Here is a 22,753-nt window from a genome sequence, read left to right as displayed (position 1 = left end):
TCCAGAAGGTAGCTTTACGCTGGGGGTAAAGTGAGAATTGTGCTTGTCGGCATCGGTTAAAGCGCACCCACCGCTGAGAGGGCGGAACAGGCTGGAGGAGTGTGCAATAAGACAGTTCACTGCTCCCCGTCTACTTGTTTTCTCTCCTACTGCTTCCCTCCGCCCTGAAATCCCTCCTTCTTTATTACTCTCTCTCTCTCTCTCTCCCTGTCTCTCCCTCTCTCATCCCATATCTCCATCTTCTCTCTCTCTCATCCCACATCTCCCTCCTCTGGGATAAATAGTGCCATCAATGCGAACACTGAATACCAGAACGCCATCTAATCTAAATACTGAGTTTCAAAGGACTATTTTTGAAGGCTAGAGCTTAGAACACTGCAGTGCTTCACCGGATGACTGCCACTGCAATCAGCCATGCAAAATAATACTTTAGAATTGCAAATTATGTGGCTGCCAAGAATGCTATTTGTTGTGTTCTGAAAGATATGTATAATAGGTGCACCCCCTTAATTGCTGCATTGTCATTAATGTCATTGGGAAATATTGACAAAGAATATTGACAGCAAAGCAGTGTTCTGCTGTAGAAGGATTTAAAGCGCGTGAGGATATTGTAGGTAGCAATAGCTTGTGAATGGCTGATAGTAATTTGGGATGCAAAAAGAGGAAAAGTAACGAATCAAACAGACTGAAAACTGTGTTTGCGCTAATGACAAAATGAAGTGGCTCACGTGCATGTGCACATCAGCCCCTTGCACATGCACATCAGAAATGTGCAGTTGCGCACATCAGCCCTCAGTCATCACACACCTTATTAGCACCCAACATTTTTAGGGGGAAATCCTTGCAGCAACATAGCCCTCCTAAAGCCGTGCTTTCACAAACGAGGTAACTGACCAGGTGACAGCCTTCACCCCCAAAGTGGACTGTAATATTTGACCGAGGGAAAGGCTCCATTCCAACCTTGATCCCATCCCTTCGTGGTACCAGCCCATTTGCGCTACGGCTGCAGCAACACATTCTAGAGATGGAGGACTGTGTACGCGGGCATTCGCCTGATGACTACGCGCACTGAATGGTTCTAATATGCGGGTTCATCCGCAAATCGCTCTCATTCGGAGCGTGCGAGCAGCGCTCCTCCTTTATGAGTAATTTCTCTTCTCTCTCTCTTTCGCTCGCCGCCATTCCAGACTCGACTCTCCGTTAATGGGGGGGAAAATGGCGGCCGTTCTTACCCTTTAAAGCAAACATATAGACGGGTGAACGGCGGCGGGCTGAGCCCTGGGAGACGGGCCGGGAGGGTCGCATTAATGCAGACCAGTCATCTCTCCTTCAGCCATTAGCATGATCATTGCCATGCTAATGAGATAACATCTGGAACAAAGGGCCTTAATAGCAGACAGCTGCTGGGCAAAGTAAGCCAATTAGCGGCGCGTTCTGAGATGTTGACTAATACCGCTGCCATTGTGTCCTGGGTTAGTGGGACATCGAACGACCCGTATCTCTCCAGCGCATAATCAAGGCGGTCACATGGGTGGGTAACTGGGAACGTCGGTATCTCTTCCAATGCATAATCAGGCGGTCACATGGTTGGTAACTGGGAACGTCCGAGCTGGAGGGAGGGAGGGAGGGAGGGAGGGAGGGAGGGAGGGGAGGGGAGGGGAGGGAGGGAGGGGAGGGGAGGGGAGGGGAGGAGAGGGAGGGGAGGGAGGAGAGAGAAAACACCACCACCACTCAGCTTGAGATGAATGCTTATCGAACAAAGCTGAAATTGGTCAATTATGGAGAAAATCTGCTTTGAGGTAACCTTCCAGCTTATTAAATAAACTATAAATCAATCTTTAGGGCAGACTGGCTTAATGAGTAAACGTGTGTCTCTCACATTATCGCACGCCTGCACTGGGCATGCGTGGAAGAGTGTGTGTGTGTGTGTGTGTGTGTGTGTGTGTGTTGTGTGTGTGTGTGCTTGTTTTTGCTAGGGCGAAAGAGTGAAATAAATGTGAAACTTGCTGGCCTTGTAGAAAACATTTTGGAAGACCATATTCCTCCGAACTTGCTCGCGCTCATCTCTCTCTCTCTCTCTCTCGGCTCTCTTCTCTCTCTCCTCTCTCTCTCTCTCTCCTCTCTCTCTCTCTCTCTCTCTCTCTCTCTCTCTCTCTCTCTCTCTCTCTCTCTCTCTCTCTCTCTCTCTCTCTCTCTCTCTCTCTCTCCTCTCTCTCTCTCTCTCTCTCTCTATATATATATATATATATATATATATAAATAATGAATTAAGAATTAAAGAATTACAATTTTCCATGATTTTCTATCCCGAAACACTGGCAGAGCAAGCCGGCCCGATCCAATTAGGCCCATGCTTAGAAAAGGCAATAATGGGAGGAAGTTGAAAAGAAAACACGGTAATGCTATCTATAAGTGTCTGTACAAGTCTTTGGTAATATAATTACCATGAACAAAGAGCACCGTGTGGACCGCAGTGAGGGTGAAACACACAATGAAGCATTAATACATCCACTGCAATGGGGAAAAAGGAAAATTAAATAAATTTAACCACCTTTCCAATACAGCCAGTTCATTAAAGACCATAAGACGAGTGGAGGGAATGGTAGGTAGGACCTTGTATGCACCTTCATTACCTCTTGTCATTTAAATGAAAAATTCTTCGTTTATCTTTATTGATATTTTCTCACCACGGCTGTTCATTGCATTATTGAGTGAATTGTATTATTCATGTTCATCGCGAATCCATTTAATAATGATGATTCATGCACATATAGGCTACATTGTTTTTGTTACATGAATTAGACATGTGGTGATTACTACATAAATGCTTATTACAGAATAATAATAAAGGAATCCTCTTTGACCTCAGGATTTAATATTTAGGATATGTTCAAAATCTATTCAAAAGACTAAATTACTTATAAACTAAATTTCCATAAAACACATAGCACAAACACAAAACCTCCCTGTGAATTGCATCTTTAAAGAAGCAAAAACACATCCTCTGCAAACCGATTCACAACAACACCTCTTTATATACATCCAAATAGATTCCAAAAGGTCATTCGGTACAACCCACAGAAACAAAACATCGGCGCATTGTTAGGATTATTAGGGCGTTAAACGTGGTCACGGTGAGGTCAGATACAGCCAGGACAGGGCAGCAGGGAGAGCCAGAGAAACAGCAGCAGCAGCACCCAGCCTCCATCAGAAGGCTGTGGTTTAGGGGGGGGGACGGGGGGAGGCGTTCAGGTTGGAGCGCGGTCCGACACTGCTGCAGCAACACTATTCCACAGAGACCCCGGCAGAAGCAGCGGAAAAGCTCCCAACTACTGTAATTGGTTTTAAATAATAGAATTCATTACAGTTATAGCGCTTGTTCAGAAATGCAAACAGGGACAGGGGAGGAAAAAACATTCAGCAGAGACTTGCGCTGAACCGCTTCGGTAAGAACCGCGGGGAGATGAAAGGCATAATTCAAATGACAATTTTAGAACCCTTAGTTCATTTATTATATCAGAGGCTCTGAAGATGATGTCGGCATAATAACATCAAGACGGTGCTTTCTCCTGTTTTTATTGTTATACTTGCAGGGATTGTGAGGAACATTTTCTCTGTGTGTGTGTGTGTGTGTGTGTCTCCCTCTGTGTGTCTTCTTCCTCCTCCTCCTCCTCCTCCTCCTCCTCTTCCTCAGTCTGAGACATGAGAGGTGACAACAAACCAGGAGCGAGATCGTTGGAGGGGAAGACAGCTAACTGAAACCAAACATGAAGAATGTGACACGGGAACAACAACGCAGAAAAAAATCCTCTTGCACATGACGGGCCGATTTACCGCTTGTCTTCCTAAATAATTATATCATTACTGCAGTACACATCCTGTGGTCTCATTGTTCCCACATCGCTTCCTCGGTGTACACGTGTCGGCGATTCAAGGGGAGCTCCTCGGGTTCAAAGATGGCGTTCAATACCCAATCAGTCAAGGGAGAGAAAAGACATTCTCTCAAGACCACTCAGTACATAAAGAGAGGGGTCACCTATCTCTCAATGTGATTGATGTCGAACCCCCTGCTGGTTCCATAGCCCACATCAAGGACAGCCCCGCTGGTACACCATACGTCCGCCATCAAATCACCCTCGGGCCAATATCCAGTAATTGGCCCCATTCTAAAGTAGTGCTGGATACGGTTTTAACATCCGCTGATGGGGGCCATAGAGCCCATCTAACCTGTGTCAGAACATCAGGTAAAAGAGATAGAAATGTTTTCCCCAACATTTCTTTCAGACACCAAAACACTGATAATAAAAGGAAAAACAAGACCGCCATACGGCTGTGTTTAAAAAATGGATGTGGAATGGGAGTGCAATGGTAGCTGAGCAGAGGGGGAAGGAGAGAGGAAGGACAACACATACAGGACATCAGCGATGCCTCATTGCTTTATGCATAAGGTGATGACACATCCTGTGCAATCCAGGCAATATCCCCTGACCGGTCAGTCGCCACGACACACATCGGCCCTGGAGTCCATGTCCCCCACAGCCCAGGGTGTCACCGCACCCCCCACCAGAGGAGGAACGGCTCCTGGGAAGGGGTCCAGGTATGCAGTGAAGGGTCCTTGTATGTTGTAGGATATGTTGCAAATGGGGCCCGGGTATGTTTTAAAGGTATGAAGTGAAGGGCCCGGGTATATTGTAGGATATGTTGAGCCGGGGCCCGGGTATGTTGTGAAGGGGCCAGAGTACGTTGTGAAGGGGCCCGGGTATGTCCTGTAGTCTGCGTTGCAGTCAGAGGAACGTACATGCTGGGTGTGTCCTGTGTGGTCCGACTCTGTGGGCGCGATGAAAGCAAAACGAGAGCGGGGACGCTGCAAAGATGAAAAGATGCCGATTTAAACGGCGTGGTTCTCCAAGCGCGACCGATGTGTTGCTAGCTAGGGACCTGCCGAGGTTCATCCCGGTGGCGCCAGCCTGCTAAATTATTCAAGGCTGATTGCATAAATTATGGCCCATAGTGGAGGCCTTGTCAATAGCGACGTGAGGTAACGCACGCCGCCTCTCCGGCCCCTTGATGAGCGAGGGAAGCGTCTAAAGGAAGGCCCAAAGGCTCCCGTCTCGCCATCTTCCCCCATGTCAACAGGGTGCGGCTCCAGAAATAGGCAGAAGATGACAGTGAGAGCCGCGTTGTCTTCGGCCCCCGCCCTGTCTGTCTGTCTGGTAAGTGGAAGGTAGAGCTATTGATCCGAGGAAGCAGAAGTATTTGAATGCAGTTGAGGCATTTCACACATCTTCTTGTGCTAAGGATCAGGCTTCTTACAAATGGCATTAGCGGCAGACATAGTGGTGTGCTGTGAGGGCTGAGAGGATCCCATTAGGTCAATTCCACAGCAACAATGTCACTTTTCAGGCCCATTTGTACTGCGGCGAGCGGCTCTTTGGACGGGCGTCCACTGCCCCCAAGTGGTGGCCTTTGGTACTACAACACATGCAGGCTCTGTAGCCTGGTATTTGACCAGAAGCAACGAGACCAGCCTCTTTGTTTGTGAGTGTGCATCAGCCTCACCAAGGCAGATGAACTTGGCATCAACGCGTTAATAACGTTGTAAATAAGCGTGATGACGGACCCGACCCCTCGTCTATTCTCCGTTAGCACGCCACGAAGCCGGCCAGAGAACGACGGAGGACAGACAATCGGAAAAGGGATAAAACTTGAAAGCTGCCATGTTTAAACGGGGACACATCTCCCTGGGCGCCCATAACAGGGAAGTGCAAGCCAGACGATAACACAAGCGAGCGATCCGGCCTTGATCATATGACCAATCATTACAGGGGGAGGGATCTGTCGGGGGAATCGACGGGTGAGGCTGGCCGTTGATGAGGCGATTATTCGGCTCTACTCCGGTGCGTCTGAGTATGGCCGCGGTATACGAGCCCTGCTGCAGCCAGACGGCGCGGAGGACAACCTCGTTAGCACTGTGTTGTGCTGATGGGACTGGCTGGCTCGGAGCAGGGTGCTCCCAGAGGCCCTTCCGGGCTTACTGCTTGAGTAGAGGGGATTACAGGGGGCCATCAATGTGTCTCTTTCACAGCCGCACGGCGAGAACAATCGGGTTTCCTCACGTTGACCCGAGCGTCCCCCCCCCCCCCCCCCGTCTCTCTCTGGCTGAGAGGAGAAGAGCGGGCGAGGACTGGATGTCTGAAGCAGCCCCCTGCGTGCCCCCGACTCATTCAGAACATGCGTGAATGGGGTGTGGAGAGGAGATGATTAGCCTTTCACTGCTGACCAGGTCCACGTATTGTCAGTCATTGTGGAGACGGACGGCGCCGTGGTAATAAAAACAATGTGGAGGAGTGATGAGATGCTCACAATGAATCTAAACACTGCACACATTGTCAGTGGAACGCTTTATAGAGGCAGGCGATTTCCGCACCATTTTTGCTCTGTTTGCTCTCTATGCATGTGCGTTTGTGTGTTTGTATTTGTGAACATGCGTGCACGACACGTGTGTCGATGTACATGTGTGTCGACGTGCACGGGTACGCGCGTGTGTTGACGTGAGCGGGTGCGCGCGCGCGCGCGTGTGCGTGTGTGTGTGTGTGTGTGAGGAGGGCGCACGGGAATCAGAAAGCGAGGGGAGCAAATGAAGAACTCAAAGGAGCGGGCCCGCTATAAAACGTGGAGAAAGGCAGAATTTCACAGCTGTGTGAACAGTTAAAGCAGATGCGATGTGATGCGATGGTGGACGCATACAGAGAGCAGGTTGTAAAAATATGCATAAACTTTATGGGCCTAATGCGGCCTTCAGGACCCCCCGTCGTGCCGAGCAATGCTGACAGAGCCGGAGAGTGTGTGACTGAGCGGGGGGGGAGAGATGTGGTACCGGGAGCAGGGACGCCATTCACAAGCTCCATTACCGGTATGTCAGATACAATATGTATATGCATGTGTTGTGTGTGTGTGTGTGTGTGTGTGTGTGTGTGTGTGTGTGTGTGTGTGTGTGTGTGTGTGTGGGTCAGTGTCAGTGTCAGTGTGTCTGTGCATGCATTGCCACTACAGCTACACATTATAAAAAATAAAAAAAAAGAATAAATAAAACAGGACAAAAAACAAAAAAATGGCTTTCATCAAAAAACGTGTTTCTGAACACAAAGCTTGGCGGTAATAACCGGGGAACCTAATGCACGGCTCAGAGAGCCACGAGGAAACGGGCAGGGAGGGAAGAGAGGGGGCTGTTTACACCATGCATGGAGGACGCTGATCCACGCCCGAGTCAGACAAACACACTTTAAAGCCATGCCATAGTCCTTCTGTTAGATCCCAGCGCAGTGCACCGTGACCACTCTCTCCTTTCATCTTCCCTTCAACATAATGAAAGACGGCACTGTTGATAGGAGAGGCCAGATTGTTCCTGCCTTTAAAAAGACATGTGTCATGGAAGGATGGATGTGAAGGAAGGATGAGTGAAGGAAGGATGGACTGAGGGAGGGAGGGGGCAAGAAAGGATGGTAGGGAGGGCGGACTGGGGAGGGAGGGAGGGAGGGAGGGAGGGAGGGAGGGAGGGAGGGAGGGAGGGAGAAAGGGGGTGGAGGGGTTGAAGAAAGGATACACCAAAGACCGAAAGAACAAAAGAAAGAATGAAAAAATATAAGAAGTATCACTCGTTGTACAGAAAGTTAAAACTTTACTCCTTCTTTAGGTCAAACAAACCACAAAGTTAGAAAGCCATGTACGTTATATATGAGTTGCAGACTCTTAATGCAGGTCTAATGGATACACACATCATATAGTTGTTCATCACTGTATGAAACACGAGTAAATAAAGAAAACGGTTTCAATTTAAAAGCAGTGAGCCAGGTTGGGCAGGTTATTAAAGGAAATTCGTCCGTTTTCTACATTTAAAAATAATTCTTCTTTTTAAACCTGGGAGTGGAAACAGTTGGTAATATCAAGGTTTATGAGGAGAAATGGGTACTCTTGCACAATGCTGCTTGATTCAATTGTGATGCACTATTATTCAAATCTCCTCGCCTTTCCAAATCCAATATGAGCTCACCGGATTTTTAGAGCGCTGCAATGTATGTTTATAAATAAATAAAGAATCTGCAGTCCTGCAGGATAAATAATGAATCAATCACATCCCACTCGACGTTCCTGAATTAGTGCTTGACGTGCAACTTCAATTGAATGGCAGGAGCTAGCCGCAATGGAATCGGCTTACACGCCAAAGTGTTAATACAGGTTTAAGGAGCGCAAGAACCCAAACAAAACTAGATCTGTCTTTCCCTTCGATCTCGGTGTCTTTTCCTTGGTTACCTGTCTGAGCCATAAGCACCTGGCTGACTGATTGTTTCCCTGGTGGGGAAAAAGGGCAAAACTCCCCCTCTGTGTGGAGCAATGCTATCAGCAACTCTGGTGCTCCTAAACAGAAGGACAGTCCAGGAGGCTGAAGCAACGGCTGAGAAGCATTACAAGCATTTACAACATCTACTACCAAACATCGAACCGTTTCTGCCAGACAGATTTTTTCCATTGTTTATTTTTCAATAGGCACCGCAACATGAACGACAGATAACCACGCAGAGTTCAGCCGCAGTCAACCATGAGACCGAGTCTATAGAGGACAAAGGCAGTAGTCCTTCTGTAGGGGGGGGCTTCTCCCACAGCAATCAGGTCTATTATGGAGATCCATCTATGTTCATCTATCTTCAGAACAAATGTTGGAGGAGACGACTTCAGATTACAGGACACAAATGTTTGTCCGTCAGTTTCTTTATATCTATATGTATATCTTTATATTTATCTCTATATCTATCTATCTAACTAACTATGTATCTATATCTATCATATGTGTATTGATATCTATATCTATATATCTATATCTATATATATATATAAATAATTATATTTATGTATAGGGCCTACCGACTCTCAAATTGCACACATATAAATCATCATAATCACCTGAAATGTTTACCAGACAAACCAGAGAAATCCTTTCAACTAATTGAACACAAACTATTCCGAAAGGCACTCCTGGAGCCGGCAACCTTGATCCTAATTCAAGCATCAATCCACGGTGAATACCAGCGAATGGGAATGTGAGTCACATGCCATTGATTTATTTTCCATTGCTCCTCCTTTAGATCACCAAGGACGACGTGGGGCACACCAGATTTGCTCAACACACGCCACCCAGTTTACTGGCACGTTGGAAACAAAATGTCGGTCCCAGTGTTATTCCTTCCTTTTGTGAGCTTAAATCCCAGTGAAGGAGAGTCAGGAATGGAACAAGAGACAGATGTCGTTTTTATTTCCTTTGTTTGTACTTTTTAGTTTCCGTCTGTGTCGGATGTTCTGTTTTCCCAACTCCACCTGTCTGACATGCCATCTTGTTTCCCCTTTCTCTCGCTCTCCCTCCCCTTCTCTCCCTCCCTCCCTCCCCCCCCCCCCTCCCTCCCTCCCTCCCCCCCCCCCTCTGAGGCCCATCTAAAGGGAGCCTACACCATATAGGAAGAGTTCACCTCTAGGCTAGAAGTGCTATAGGCATGCAGGGATTTGACACACAACACATGAATAAAACATGTGCCTTTTTAGGGTAGATATCAAGGATTTCAAGGCTGAATGAAAGGACTTTGAAGGCGATGTATCAAGGTTTGAACTTGTCATTGTTAGCGCCGGCCACTGAACCAAACATAAAAATGATGAACTATTTGGTGACTGCCAGTTTATCTGCAGTCTGATAACACCTGTGCCCTGCTGCCCTTTCTTATATGCTGGGAAAACTCAAACCATGATGAAATCTTCTTGGTTGTGGTTCACAACTTGGAGAAAATGTTTCTTAACGGTGATCAGAAAGTGAGGGATGTTCAGTTCTGTGCACGCAGGTCGTGTGAAAATGAGGTTGATCATTTCATTTTTCCCCAATTACGCTACATTGCTTTTGATTACGGTCCGTGCACGTCTGGGCGTCTTCGGCACAAACCTAAACAAACCAAAGAGGCGAACACTAACGAGTTGCTATGGTAACAGTACGGCGCTGTCAACACTGTAGATAACGCATGTATCGGTGTGATGTGATTTACACAAGAAACGGCACCAAGGCGTAGCCGCTGGCTCCAAGCCGCCAACCACTGCCTATCCCTCCGGCAGCTGGGATAGGAACGCCAGCTTCCAACACGACACGCGGAGTCTTTACCAGGGAGTCAGGAGCCCGTCACACCGGCACCGATCGCTGCCTCAGCCTGCCAGGAGGACCGTCCCCTCGGGTCCTCCTACGGCCGGGCGATTAATCGAATTCTGATCGCGATTTCGATTTTTGTGTCAAACGATCAAATAATTAACATAATCAAGTTTTTTAACCACTCTAACCCTTTTTTCGATGTTATGTTTTAAAGAAAGGGCAGAACAGCTGAATCATATATTATTTTCGACTTGAATATTTAATTTTTTACCATTTTGTGTATTTTTTTAAAAGCAAAATATCAAAGTTCTCTGTTCCAAAGGGTTTTTGGGAGAGACATGCTGAATAAATACAACATGATTTCAAACTCAAAAATAATCGTTTGAATAATCGTGATTTCAATAATCGGGCAGCCCCAGGTCCCCCCAGTCCCCTCGGGGTCCCCTCCGGCACGGTCGTGGAGGTGGAGAGGGCGGAGGAGAGGGAGCGTCGCTCCGACCCAATTACAGCTCCTTCACACGGCGCCGTGGGCGTGGCCGAGCTCCCCCCAGACGGTCCCCAGCAACACCCTTCCTCCGGCAGCCGTGTGAAAACCCCGTCGGCGCCGACAGCGTGACAATGGGAATCCGCCAGACGCGCGGTGAGCCGGACGCACTCCGGACGAGCGGCGGCTAACCCGGACTAAGCGCCCTCCCTCTGCCTCTGCCGCTCCTCACAAGAGCCTTCTCTTGTCGGAGAGTCAGACAGCTCGCCGCGTCTCAGCGAGGCGCGGGAGACACGGCGGCCTGGACCGCCTCCGGGGTCACCGGGGTCGGGCTGAACGCTCGGCGGCTCCACTTAAATTGGGGGAAAAAACTTCTGGGTAACCACCGGGGTTTTGTCCGCCGACACCTTTCTGACACGGTTTGGCGAACTTCTGAAAGTAGGTCCCCGGCATCTCGGATGAGTGGCCATGATACAAGCGGGGTGGACTCTGTCATATTCCATTTACCCGGCACAATGTGACCAGCGCAGCAGACCGGGAGCTGCCGGCCGCCGCCGCCGCCTCACTCACAGCCCAAACCGGCTCTTTCTGCAGACACAACAAAGCACAAAAGTACCGACGGACAAAGACGGAGGAAAAGCAATCGATACAAAATGGCTCCCTGTAAAGTGCCTGAAAGCCGCAGGTTTGTCTGGGTCCGCAGCCGGTCACGGGGCCAGGTCACAGAGTGCTGCTTTAGCTTGTCCCTGTTCCCGTTAAGCTTTACAGTTCTCTTAATCCTAAAGAGAAGCTCGCAGAGCAATGGAACACCATTATTGGTGACAATTCAGCCTCCACACAATGCAATAACCGAGGGTTTTCCTCCCCCCCCCCCCCCCCCCCATTCGTTTTCTTCCTGAAAGCCCCTCAAAAAACCGTGCCCAGCTATTTACAATAGGCAATAGGGTGTTTCTTTGTGAGGAGTTGACAGAGCAAATCTGCAATTGCCGCATTACAGTGTAGAGAAATGAAGAAATATTGGCAATCTGTTGACAGTGTATATTTATAAAGATTACTGGGCCTTTTGTAAACCAGAGAGAGGGAAAGAGAATTGCCAGCAAAAACAAAAACAAGGTCATCCATTTGTGAGATGACATGCCTTAATGTTTCAGAACAGATATGGAGATGTTGACTACTCATTCAAATTCAGAAGCCTTGAAAGAAGCCACTGAATTAAAGCGGGCAAATATCTTTCAGAAAAACAAGCAGTTTATATCTCCTTTGCTGTAAGAGTGTACAGTGTGTGTATGTTTTTGTGCGTGTGACGTGTGTGTGTGCAAGCATTGGTGTTAGTGTGCGTTGTTGTTAAGCCATTTTAAGTGATATATTTTCTATAAGAGCGCTATTCCACAGACAAAATGATCATAGTACAATTCAGTTATGAGGCAAAACATTTCACTAAACAGATTAGATTGCAGATAACCGTAATTTGTGCATAAACTGATGCTCATTGTTGCCAGTTCACCATTCAAATGCTAATAGGTATTTCACGACAATCCCTTTTTCAAAAGACAAACAGCCAAACCCAACAAAGAACTTGCTAGTTTATTTTCCTGATGCATCATTTCTAAACCCTTTGTCGGAAAGGGTTGGCATTCATTTGGCCCAAAATGTATTTTATGGCATTATTTTTCATTATTTTTAATTACAGCTATTATCAGTATCAGGCTAGGGGGGTCAAAAGGAAACCGTCCGAGCCATAATGACACCGCTTCTGCATTCTCGAACATACACATACACAGCAGCATATCCTCAAGATGGGGGGGGGGGGGGGGGAAGGAGGAGCAGCCAGGAGAGGAGGGAGGGGCAATAAGGGAGAGGGGGGAGGGAGGGGAAAGGGAGAGAGAGAGAGCAAAAAGGGGGGAGGCATGATACATTGCAAGAACAAGGCACGGAGGCCGAATAAATAAAGAGCGACTTACCGCAACTTTGCTCCCAGTTATCTGCATGCAGCGGTCAGCGGAGAGGGGGGGGAGTTAATGTGCAAAAAGACACAAACAGCACAATCATTAGTAGGCCAGAGACTCGTGTCCACAGTACACACACAGAAGCATTAAGGTAACGCAGGTCCCGGCAGACCCCCCCCGCACGCTGGCACGCCGGGATACTTTAATCGGATAACAGGAGATTTTTAAGTAATTTCTTGATTTATTCTTTAAAACAAACGCGCCAGCGTTGGGGCTCTGCAGGGGGATGCAACTGCAACGGCGTTCAACATCTGGCAGTTCATTTGTAGAGGGAAAGGAAAATGGGTAAACAATAGCAGGGATATTTCTTAATGGAAATTAGCAAAAAGCGCACAATGCTGTAAAGGAGAAGAAACAACAACAAAGATTGAAGGTAGCTTAGTAGATTCTTCCCAAGCGAGGGGAGAGAATGTGTCCTCGGCCATCACTCATGGGTGGGCATTCGTCTCCGTTACGAAACAAACAGCGTTCCTTGTTGACCGCGTGGGCTGCCCAGACCGGACATCCCACCTACGCTCTGACCAATCAGCTTTCCCCGCTGTGAAGGCGTCACATTTGGGTTACGACGCCACCGCGGGGCTCCGGGAGCCAGCGGGTCACCTGGATGACGGTAACCTTGTTATTTGTCAATAGCGTTAGGCTCCTAATCTTTATCGCCGCAACGGTGGTGCTTGTATCACAGTGTGTGTGTGTGTGTGTGTGTGTGTGTGTGTGTGTGTGTGTGTGTGTGTGTGTGTGTGTGTGTGTGTGTGTGTGTGTGTGTGCGCGTCTGCCTGCATGCCTGCCAAAGAAATGTATTCTACTATGCCACAGAGTACTTCTTCACACTGCATGGTTCAAAGAAAATGGCCGTTGATTATCTAAAGTAAACGTCTCCCATTGCGTCCCCCCCACCTCTCTTTAATTTATCTTTCATCTTTCCTCCCAACCACCTATCCGTCTCCTCCTCTCCCTCTTGCTGGACAGTTCACTATTAATCTTTCCGCCTTTTGAATTTTTTACTGCCGCCAGAGCTTCATCATTCAGCGGCCATTTGAGGTTTAACTTCATGTCTTTGTTCCTCTCACAGAGGTTTGTGGCAGACAGAAAGCGAGCTCGTAATGTGCCAATGGCTTCACTCGCTCGCTCCCCTTTAACCCTGCATCAATCAAGCCGCTGTAGCCTCCGGTGAATGCACTGCACACACACACATGCAAATTAACACACACATGCAAATTGACAAACTAATGCAAATTAACACACGCACGCACACACACTTCTAATTTTGGGACGTTCACCTTGTGTGTACCTTGAAGTAACGATGGTCCCAGTAAAATACCTTGTTTTGTTTTGTGGTTCCCTACTTTCTTGATTATGATAATGAGCAGATATGTTACATTTAATTAGCAGTCAGGTAGACGCTTGTGGGAAAAACATACGCTAACATCACATTTTTTATTTTATTCGGCAATGCAACACCTTGATCTGACTAACAAGGTGGCAAAACTCCAGTAAGAGCCTGTGAGAATGAACCCAGGCGATGTAATCATTAGAAAGGATGTTGAGGTATTGCCTCATGCAAGATGCTAATGAGCATGTTGGTGTATTGTTACAAAGAAGCATAAACAGACTGAAAATACACTTAGAAAGACATAGCCGATTGTCACATGCAAGTGTCAAACAAAGCCATTCATAGTGTGGTAATTAATTAAATCAAACTGAACATTTTTATTCAGATGTATTAAATGCCCCAAACTGAGCTGCACTCTCTAGGGGACGATCCGGTCTCAGTGCAAATATAGTTGCCTATCTCGCCAATGAAAATACAATTAAATGAAACGGAGGAAATATCAATGTATTCTGCTGACTGGTTCCGGCCGTCATACCTTCCCTGAACAGCACTGCACGTTGGAAAGGGAACCCATCAATGACAAGACACCAGGAAGCGGGCACGTTTGTCAGCACACTCAAAATAATTAATGATTGCATTAGCGTGGAAGACCTGCTGTGGCATTTTAATAACCCTGGCACACATCTATTAGAGAAAAAGAACGAGAGAGCATGCACAGAGAGAGAGACAGAGACAGAGACAGAGAGAGAGACAGAGACAGAGAGAGAGACAGAGACAGAGGCAGTGAGAGATGATGGAGAGAGGCAGCTGATCATGCACCGCTGGCGGTCAAGGACGTTCACAGACACTCTCCCAGCCGAGCAGCCGGTCTAGGATCTATAGGAGGATGCATTGTATTCAAATGAATGAGGTCAGCACTCCTTCAGGGGTAATTCACCGGACTCCTGCTGAAATGCTCCGGTATTGCAGGGGGAGGGGGGGAGTAAGAAAATAATACAGAGGAAAATAAATAGCTTGAGATTGGGCGAAAGTAAATACACTAATAATAATCAGCCTGTTACGTGATTATTTCAAGCTATATTTAAGTAGTCTACAGGGGAAAGCGAGAGGCTATTCTTCCTCCAGAATGATGAGGAGGAAGGGAATGGTGGTGTGGTGAAGGAGGGAACCAAAGGCAAACGCAGGCAACATCAGCAGAGGCTATTTGAGGCCTATGGTTTAGAACCTGTTCTATCTTGGAAGAATAGCAAACTACATTGAGGACGGTTGTTGGCTTTCAGAGCAGCACTCTAACTGTATGCGCAGTGTGTTGCTCTTCTGAGCAGGTCTGTTGAGCTGTTGTGAGACCAGGGGGAAAAGAAGGAGTACAACTTGGTGAGAGTGTAACCCCTCCTCTGAAAGCCATCTCTCCATCTCTTCAGCTAGCCTGGTAGCTTAAGGGACCCTCTAGAGTTATTAGGCGTTAAAAGATTTGGATCATAGATGTTGAGGCCCGGTGACATTCACCAATACTCAGACCACCGCATCTGTACCCCTTTGATGTTGGGATAACATTAAAAACAATAAAAATGTGATAAAAAATGAAGGGGTGCGGGGGATTATTTTATGCTATAATAGAATGAAACGTAGAATGAAACATACTAATCTTGTCTGGAACTTCCAAGAGTAGAAGGAATGGATTGTAACGGCGTGTGAGACGTAAACCAGATCACCTTTAGCGAAGAAGATACCAGCGATTGGAGCACATCGAAAATACAGAGCCATGCAGAAACAGAACCACTACTGACACTCCCTGATTAAGTTTGGATGGAAACCCGTCGTATTAATCTAAGAGCACCGCAGTCGACACCTGTAAATTATTGATTTGTATTTTTAGTTTACTGGGACTTAAGAGAAAACAGATAATTTTCTCAAAACACTATGAATTATTCAGAGCGTTACAGCAATCGTTGATATAACTTCCCCCGAAAAAGTATGTGGCTAAATAAAAAAAAAACGGATTTTGTAAGCATTAAAAAGTATTACACTTATCTACACAGACTTATAAATGGCCGCTCTTAATACTGCTGCTGGCTCTCGCCAATAATATTTCTTTGTGTTCAATAATATGAAAACCTAATCACCTTAAGCATAGCCCCCTCGGGAGCGACACACTCAGGCAGTTTAGAGCTATTTCACGAAGGCTTCAGACTGCAAGACTCCACTCTCTCTAGTCTAAACCAATAAATGTTGGAACTGGTATTTCTCCATCTTTAGGGAGGTCAACAGGAGCTTGTGTGTCAATGAAATATCTATTCAGTGGAAATAGTAGCAGCCACCTTGGATAGTGCATCTGCTAGTCTGTATCCGTCCTGCTGTGTCATCATGTCTTTTATCAACTGTGTCCATAAAGACATAAAAAGACATAATGTCGCCGTCTTAGGAAGGGTATTTGGTATTCTTTATTGTCACCCTCACTGTCTCGTCTCATGCAAACCTCTTCTGTGTGTGTGTGTGTGTGTGTGTGTGTGTGTGTGTGTGTGTGTGTGTGTGTGTGTGTGTGTGTGTGTGTGTGCGTGCGTGCGTGTGTGGCAGCGCATACGAGGGCATGTGTGGCTGTGCATATGTGTATGTGTGTGTGTGCGCGCGCGTGTGTGTGTGAGTGTGTGTGTGTGTATGCGTGTGTGCATGTGTGTGCGTGTGTGGCAGTGCCTACATTTGTGTGTGTGTGTGTGTGTGTGTATGTGCGCGCGTGTGTGTGAGTGTGTGTGGGTGTGTGTGTAAGCGTGTGTGTGCGTGCATACGTGTGTGTGTGTGTGTGTGTGTGTGTGTGTGTGTGTGAGTGAGTGTGTGTGTCGGCTGACATACCCTACACTTCAACACTACAGATGAGATCCAATCCAGTCATTTCTGGGGCTCTGGAGAATGAGCGCGCGGCCTGTCCCCTTTTTTTGTCCCCCGTCTTTTCACTACACAGATTAAGTTATTCATTTGAATAATATATCAGCGCTCACAAAGCCTAATGGCTCCTGCGAAGAATTCAATCATCTCTGATAATCATCATTATCAATAATGGCAGTTAATTACCATAACAATGAGAAGGGTAATAAATGATGTTGTCGCGAGGAGGTGCCACCAGGGTCGGTGAGCGACCGGTGTGGAAATCACTTTGCTCTGCTCCCCGTGTGTCGATGGAGCCCCCCCCACCGTCGCAGCCGCATGCCGGAGATTACAGGGGAATTATGATGGAGACACCCCGGGATTAGCTCTTAAATCCACTGACTTATCTGCCATTATTGGTTAAGAGTGATGAAAGCGTCGTGTTCCATATTGCCACGCGGGAGCCGGCGCCGTTCTTTCATAAGACCGAGGTGAGCGCAGAGGGCCTGCGTGGTCCGAGAGGAGGGGCTCCGTAGGCAGCGCCCCCCCCCCCCCCCCCCCCCCCCCCCCCCCGGAGGGCCGGAGGAAACACACCAGGAACAAATGAACGCCGCAAATCAAGGGCAGAGGAAGAGGAGCAGGAGAGGGAGGGGGAGGAGAGGGGGAGGGAGAGACATAAACACAGACAGAGAGAGAGGGAGACACACACATACACACACACACACACACAAAGACAGAGAGGGAGAGAGAGGGACACATACACACAGACAGAGAGAGAGGGAGACACACACATACACACACACACACACACACACACAAAGACACACACACACACCCACAGACAGAGAGGGAGAGAGAGGGACACACGGACAAACACACAAACACAGAAACAGAGACAGACAAAGAGACACACACACACACAGAAACACAGAGGAGGAGACACACACACACAGAAACAAGGAGGAGGAGACACACACACACACACACACACACACACACACACACACACACACACACACACACACAGAAACACAGAGGAGGAGACACACACACACACAGAAACACAGAGGAGGAGACACACACACACACAGAAACACAGAGGAGGAGACACAGAGAGAGAAACAGAGAGCTGAAGCGGCGGATCAGGAGGAACTCATTATCCCGCAGGTTTACAGAACGTCGTGATATTTCTTCCCGCCCACAACCACTACACAGTCCCTGTTCCCCGTTCCTCGGACGGCACTGCCGGGTGAGCGGAAGGAGCGACGCGCTGCGTTACTTACAGATTTGGAAGTGGCCGAGATGTACTGGACCACCATCTCTCGCTTGGTACTGAGGTCCTTCCCACGCAGAGGCGCCTTCCGGTCCTCGTTCAGGTTCATGTCCTCCTGGGGAGAGGAAGAGGAGGAACACAGGAGTGAGGAGGAAGGTGTACACAGGGTTTCACTGCTGGAGACCAGGGAGCCGTTGTCACAGTGGCCTTTGATTCAGGCAACAACATGGACACGTAACACTACGGAAGAACCCAAAATGTATTCCTACTGATAACAACATATTATCGGTACGGAAATTCACAAGCTAATACTGACAGCTATATAGTTTTTTTTTTATCACGGCAACACGCCATGAAGACAACAAATATAAATTTTGGTTCCATGAATTTTGAATGTTTTATTATTATTGTTTCATGCATTAGCATGCCCAGCCCCCAAGGGCTTACAAGACACTATTATAAAACATAGACGGACCAAAAACCAAACGTAGATGCTAAACAATACTAACATTAACGATATAAATGTTAGTATGTCGGTTATATACTGTAAATTAATATTACATTTATTTACAGTATTTGAGAGGGGTGACAACAGCTATTTGGTGAACGTTATTTGCAGGGAGAATAGTCACGTTTTCCGTAGACTAAGTTATACTCGGCAGGATTTCTCCTCCCTACATTATTTACCCACTCTGCTTCACACCTCTGAACTCAAAGAATGCATCGTGTGATTTTACAAAACCGACTAGCTTTCTGAGTCTATATTTGACTCTCGAAAAAAACACAACCTCCTGTTTATCGCAGCGTTCGGTCGCCTCAGAAAGTTGGGAGGAATTGAACTTTGAATGAAGGGTCCTATCCAACATGCCTCCACACTGCAGCTGGAGGAAGAGCTTTCAAGTCCTCCAACAAAACAATCACACATTCAGGACTCGCCATCGGCCGACTACAACACTGATGGAGAGAGCAGGCTACTGGCCAAAACAAAAACATAAAACCTCACATAGAATCCTCAATAAAAACCACATGTATTTATGGTTGAAGGCCCGTTCTTTTTTTCACAGGGGGGACTACGCTGTTTCACCGATGAATTCTTAACCTACCATCCGTCCCTTCAAGACGGGAACGGATGCAATTGGAAAGCAAGGTCGGACGCCCCTCATCTGCATTGCATCTCTCCCTCTTCATTTGTACGAATCACACGTTGCAGCAACAGGTTATGAACGCAGGCGTACTAATTAGTGGTGGTAACAAAGGCTGTGTGTGTGTGTGTGTGTGTGTGTGTGTGTGTGTGTGTGTGTGTGTGTGTGTGTGTGTGTGTGTGTGTGTGTGTGTGTGTGTGTGTGTGTGTGTGTGTGCGTGTGTGCATGTGCGTGCGTGTGTGCATGTGCGTGCGTGCGTGCGTGCGTGCGTGCAGGGAGGGGGTGTCGTTGATGAGTGACAGCACGGAATGAAACAACACCGCAAAGCAACGGGACTGCGCGGGCGTGCGGCGAGATGGCGCCCCCCCGATAGCGTCTGGGTGGCGGTCTCCGCGTCTTATTGAGCGCATTACCTCGGCGCTACTCTCATTCTGCATCACAAAAGACAGGCCTTTCATGTGATGGAGCCGAGGGGACGGAGCGAAGGCTGGACCAGCACTAAAAGCTAGGAAATGACATGATGATTAGGATAGAGGACTGGGAGGTGGGTGTTGGTGGGGGGTGGTGGTGGTGGTGGTGGTGGTGGTGGTGGGAGAGAGGGGGAAGGTGTTTATCACGAACACTCTTGCACAAAGAGATGGACGGAATAAAGGGAAGGAGGATGAGGGGATGGGGGTGGGCATCCTATTCAAGAGTTGTTGTTTTTTAGTTTAGTTTTTTTTATCTGAGCGAGGGTGGGAGCTATGGAACGATGCTGCCCTCTGCTGGAGAGCGCAGGACGGGCGGGCTGCAGCAGTGATTTGGCAGCACATGGACGTGCGGTCAAGTGTTGCGGCAACCGCAATGTAACCCCCCCCCCCCCCCTGTATTAGTGTACCCCTATGTCTGGAAGAGAGACGCATCACATGGCGCTGTGGATATACCGCTGCTGCGTCTGCTTCGGGGTTAAATATCAAGAGCGCGGGCAAGCCTTCCCTCCTTCAGCGTCATGACCCAAATTCCGATTCCATTCCATTATCCACTGTATTCCCAAAAGTAAATACTGCAGAAGCCATAAACACCCCTTTCATGGCGGCAGTAAACTTCCAAGGTTCGACCGGCGAGCAGTCCTTTTTAAATTCATCTCCGAAGCCTGCTAATTCCGCCGCTTAATTGGCATTCAGAGAACGAGCTGCAACGTGACAGGGAGAAGAAAGAACCTGCTGCGGGCGAGAGGGAGGAGAGCCGGGGCCTAGGGGACATTTATCAGGGGCAAGCTGGAGACCCAGACCCCCCCTGTTCCGCCTCTAAAATGATTTATGCTTAGTTATTAATTACTGCCTCCTAGGCTGCACTAAATGAAACCGTCACGAGATATCTTAAGACGAGGCTGTGTGGGTAATTCAAAAGATCTCATCGGAGAGGCTAGCCGTGAAAGTCATGCTATGTACACCAAAGTATTATGGGCTGTTCCGGCCGTCTCATGCTCTTCCCGACTCGATTATAAGTGCATGCGGCTGGCGCTGATCTGGATCTGTCCGCGCTCCTCTTGACCTGCTCCTCGGGAGCGAGAGCCAGCCCTCCCCAAGTACGATTTTAAATAAAACCACAGCTCAGACTGCTGGAAGAAATGGGTTTCCTGAACAGAAATAAATCCAGACGGTGGCTGGAAGAAGATCATTGCATTGATCCCGGCCCGACGTACGGGGGCGTCCGAGGGCAACGCGCGTCCGAAGGCGTTTACCTTCAGGCGGACGTAATGAATGGCTGCCATCATATCGGGATGTTGCCAGAATGGACCTGGATGGGAGCCAGGGTTTGGGGAAAGTGGATTTAAGAGGAGTGGAGCGAGGTGAGGTTTGTTTTTCCACCGACGATGATGAATCAATTATTTTCCTCACTGCCCCCCAAGTTTGATTCATGGGTCGAGGCATGAGGGGTACACACACACACACAGTGGCATTGCTGCTTCTGGCTGGGCCCTTTCACAGCCCCCCAGTATAGCGTAACTGTTAAGGGATCACATCGGAGCTTATTACTAACGGTGTTCCTGTAGGGCGTAGAGAGGCATGTAAAAACCTCACACGAGACGAGTCCCAACCACACTGCAAAACTACATTTCTCCAGTCTCTCTCTCTCTCTCTCTCTCTCTCTCTCCTCTCTCTCTCTCTCTCCTCTCTCTCTCTCTCTCTCTCTCTCTCTCTCTCTCTCTCTCTCTCTCTCTCTCTCTCTCTCTCTCTCTCTCTCTCTCTCTCTCTCCTCTTCTCTCTCTCTCTCTCCTCTCTCTCTCTCTCTCTCTCTCTCTCTCTCTCCTGCCATAAACACACAGTGGAGACTTCACACACCGCAGCATTCACACCGGCCGACGCTAGATCTCTGGTGACGAGAAAGCTGTGATTGTCCCCTTTTTAGGGCTGTCCGATAAAAGCCCCATCTGGACGGATCTGCAATTGTGCTTCTGGCACATTAGGGAGAAAAAATGGGCACTAAACGTAGCAATATTTGGTAGTGTTAGTCGCAGGGCAGGAGGCATTAGGCGGCAGGGGCAGCGCTCCGAATGGAAATAAAACAGATTGCCGTGTCAAGGTTGTCAAGACTGAGCGCCGCTGTTTTTTGCTGAGCGCTAGATAAACTGGTCTGTGGAGCACACCAATATCTGATCTCGCCCGTCTTGCCGTCACAAAAGACGTGCATTAATAGTCCGTCGCTGCGCCCCCCCCCCCCCCCCCCCCTCCTCTCCAAGAACCTCTGCGAATGAACGTTTCCCCCGCGCTGCATTTTAATCCCATGCACACCGGTGCAGCCATGCACAGCCTGAGAGCCCCGGGAGACGACATGCACTGTCCACTCAAGTGCAATATGCTGATCGCGATCTGCCCTTCAAAGCCAGGCCCAGAGTGTGGCGCTACCCAATATTGTTTAACTTACAGGGCCGCTGTCTAGGATGGTTAGCTTCAAATATATACTTGGAAGAGTTCCTTAAACTGTGCCCACCGAGGAGTGGGTGAGCGATCTACGTTCTCCCTGCAGCCTTCAGCGACCTGTCGGTAATGGGCTATATGATGGTAGCGCTTTGAGGTGCACAGATCAATGGCTGGACCATTTTCTTAAAGGAAGGAAAAATGTTTGCACCACTCCCTAGTCATTAATTCACAGTAGGTGGCCGTACTAATGCCACAGGCCAGCACTTCGTTTCAAGCAAAAAAAGTTCCAAACGGCATGCTACATTCAGCCCCGATGACTGTACTGAACAATTTCTGTACAGTGTATGTGTGAGGTGTGCGTTTCGCTGCGCATTCTTGTGTGTGTCTGTGCCAGTGTGGACTTATTTCCTTGAGCAAGTCTGCTCGTACATGTGTGTGTGTGTGTGTGTGTGTGTGTGTGTGTGTGTGTGTGTGTGTGTCTGTCTATTGGCATTTAACTATTTCGCCAAGTTTAGAAAAAAGCTGCGACGTATTTTGCTTATTTTCTTTCCTTCATATTTTTTCAGATTTCGTTACTCT

General features: G+C 48.0%; 1 protein-coding gene across 5 annotated transcripts in view; it reads right to left on the bottom strand.

Annotated features, from left to right (window-relative positions):
- diaph2 (diaphanous-related formin 2) overlaps positions 1-22,753 on the bottom strand; it is a 154,885-nt gene that overhangs the window by 110,797 nt on the left and 21,335 nt on the right. For 4 of the 5 annotated variants that reach the window (XM_060063715.1, XM_060063714.1, XM_060063718.1 and 1 more), the window contains 2 exons: positions 18,140-18,244; positions 12,623-12,643 (listed from right to left, as the gene is read on the bottom strand). In XM_060063715.1, the coding sequence (XP_059919698.1) occupies positions 12,623-12,643; positions 18,140-18,244 (126 nt within the window). The remainder of the gene's footprint in view (positions 1-12,622; positions 12,644-18,139; positions 18,245-22,753) is intronic. The other variant, XM_060063717.1, reaches the window with a different exon arrangement.

This window comes from Gadus macrocephalus, chromosome 10, assembly GCF_031168955.1.
Source record: "Gadus macrocephalus chromosome 10, ASM3116895v1".
NCBI classification, from domain to species: domain Eukaryota; kingdom Metazoa; phylum Chordata; class Actinopteri; order Gadiformes; family Gadidae; genus Gadus; species Gadus macrocephalus.
Note: the sequence above shows the minus strand (reverse complement) of the source record. Positions and strands in the feature narration are given on the sequence as shown.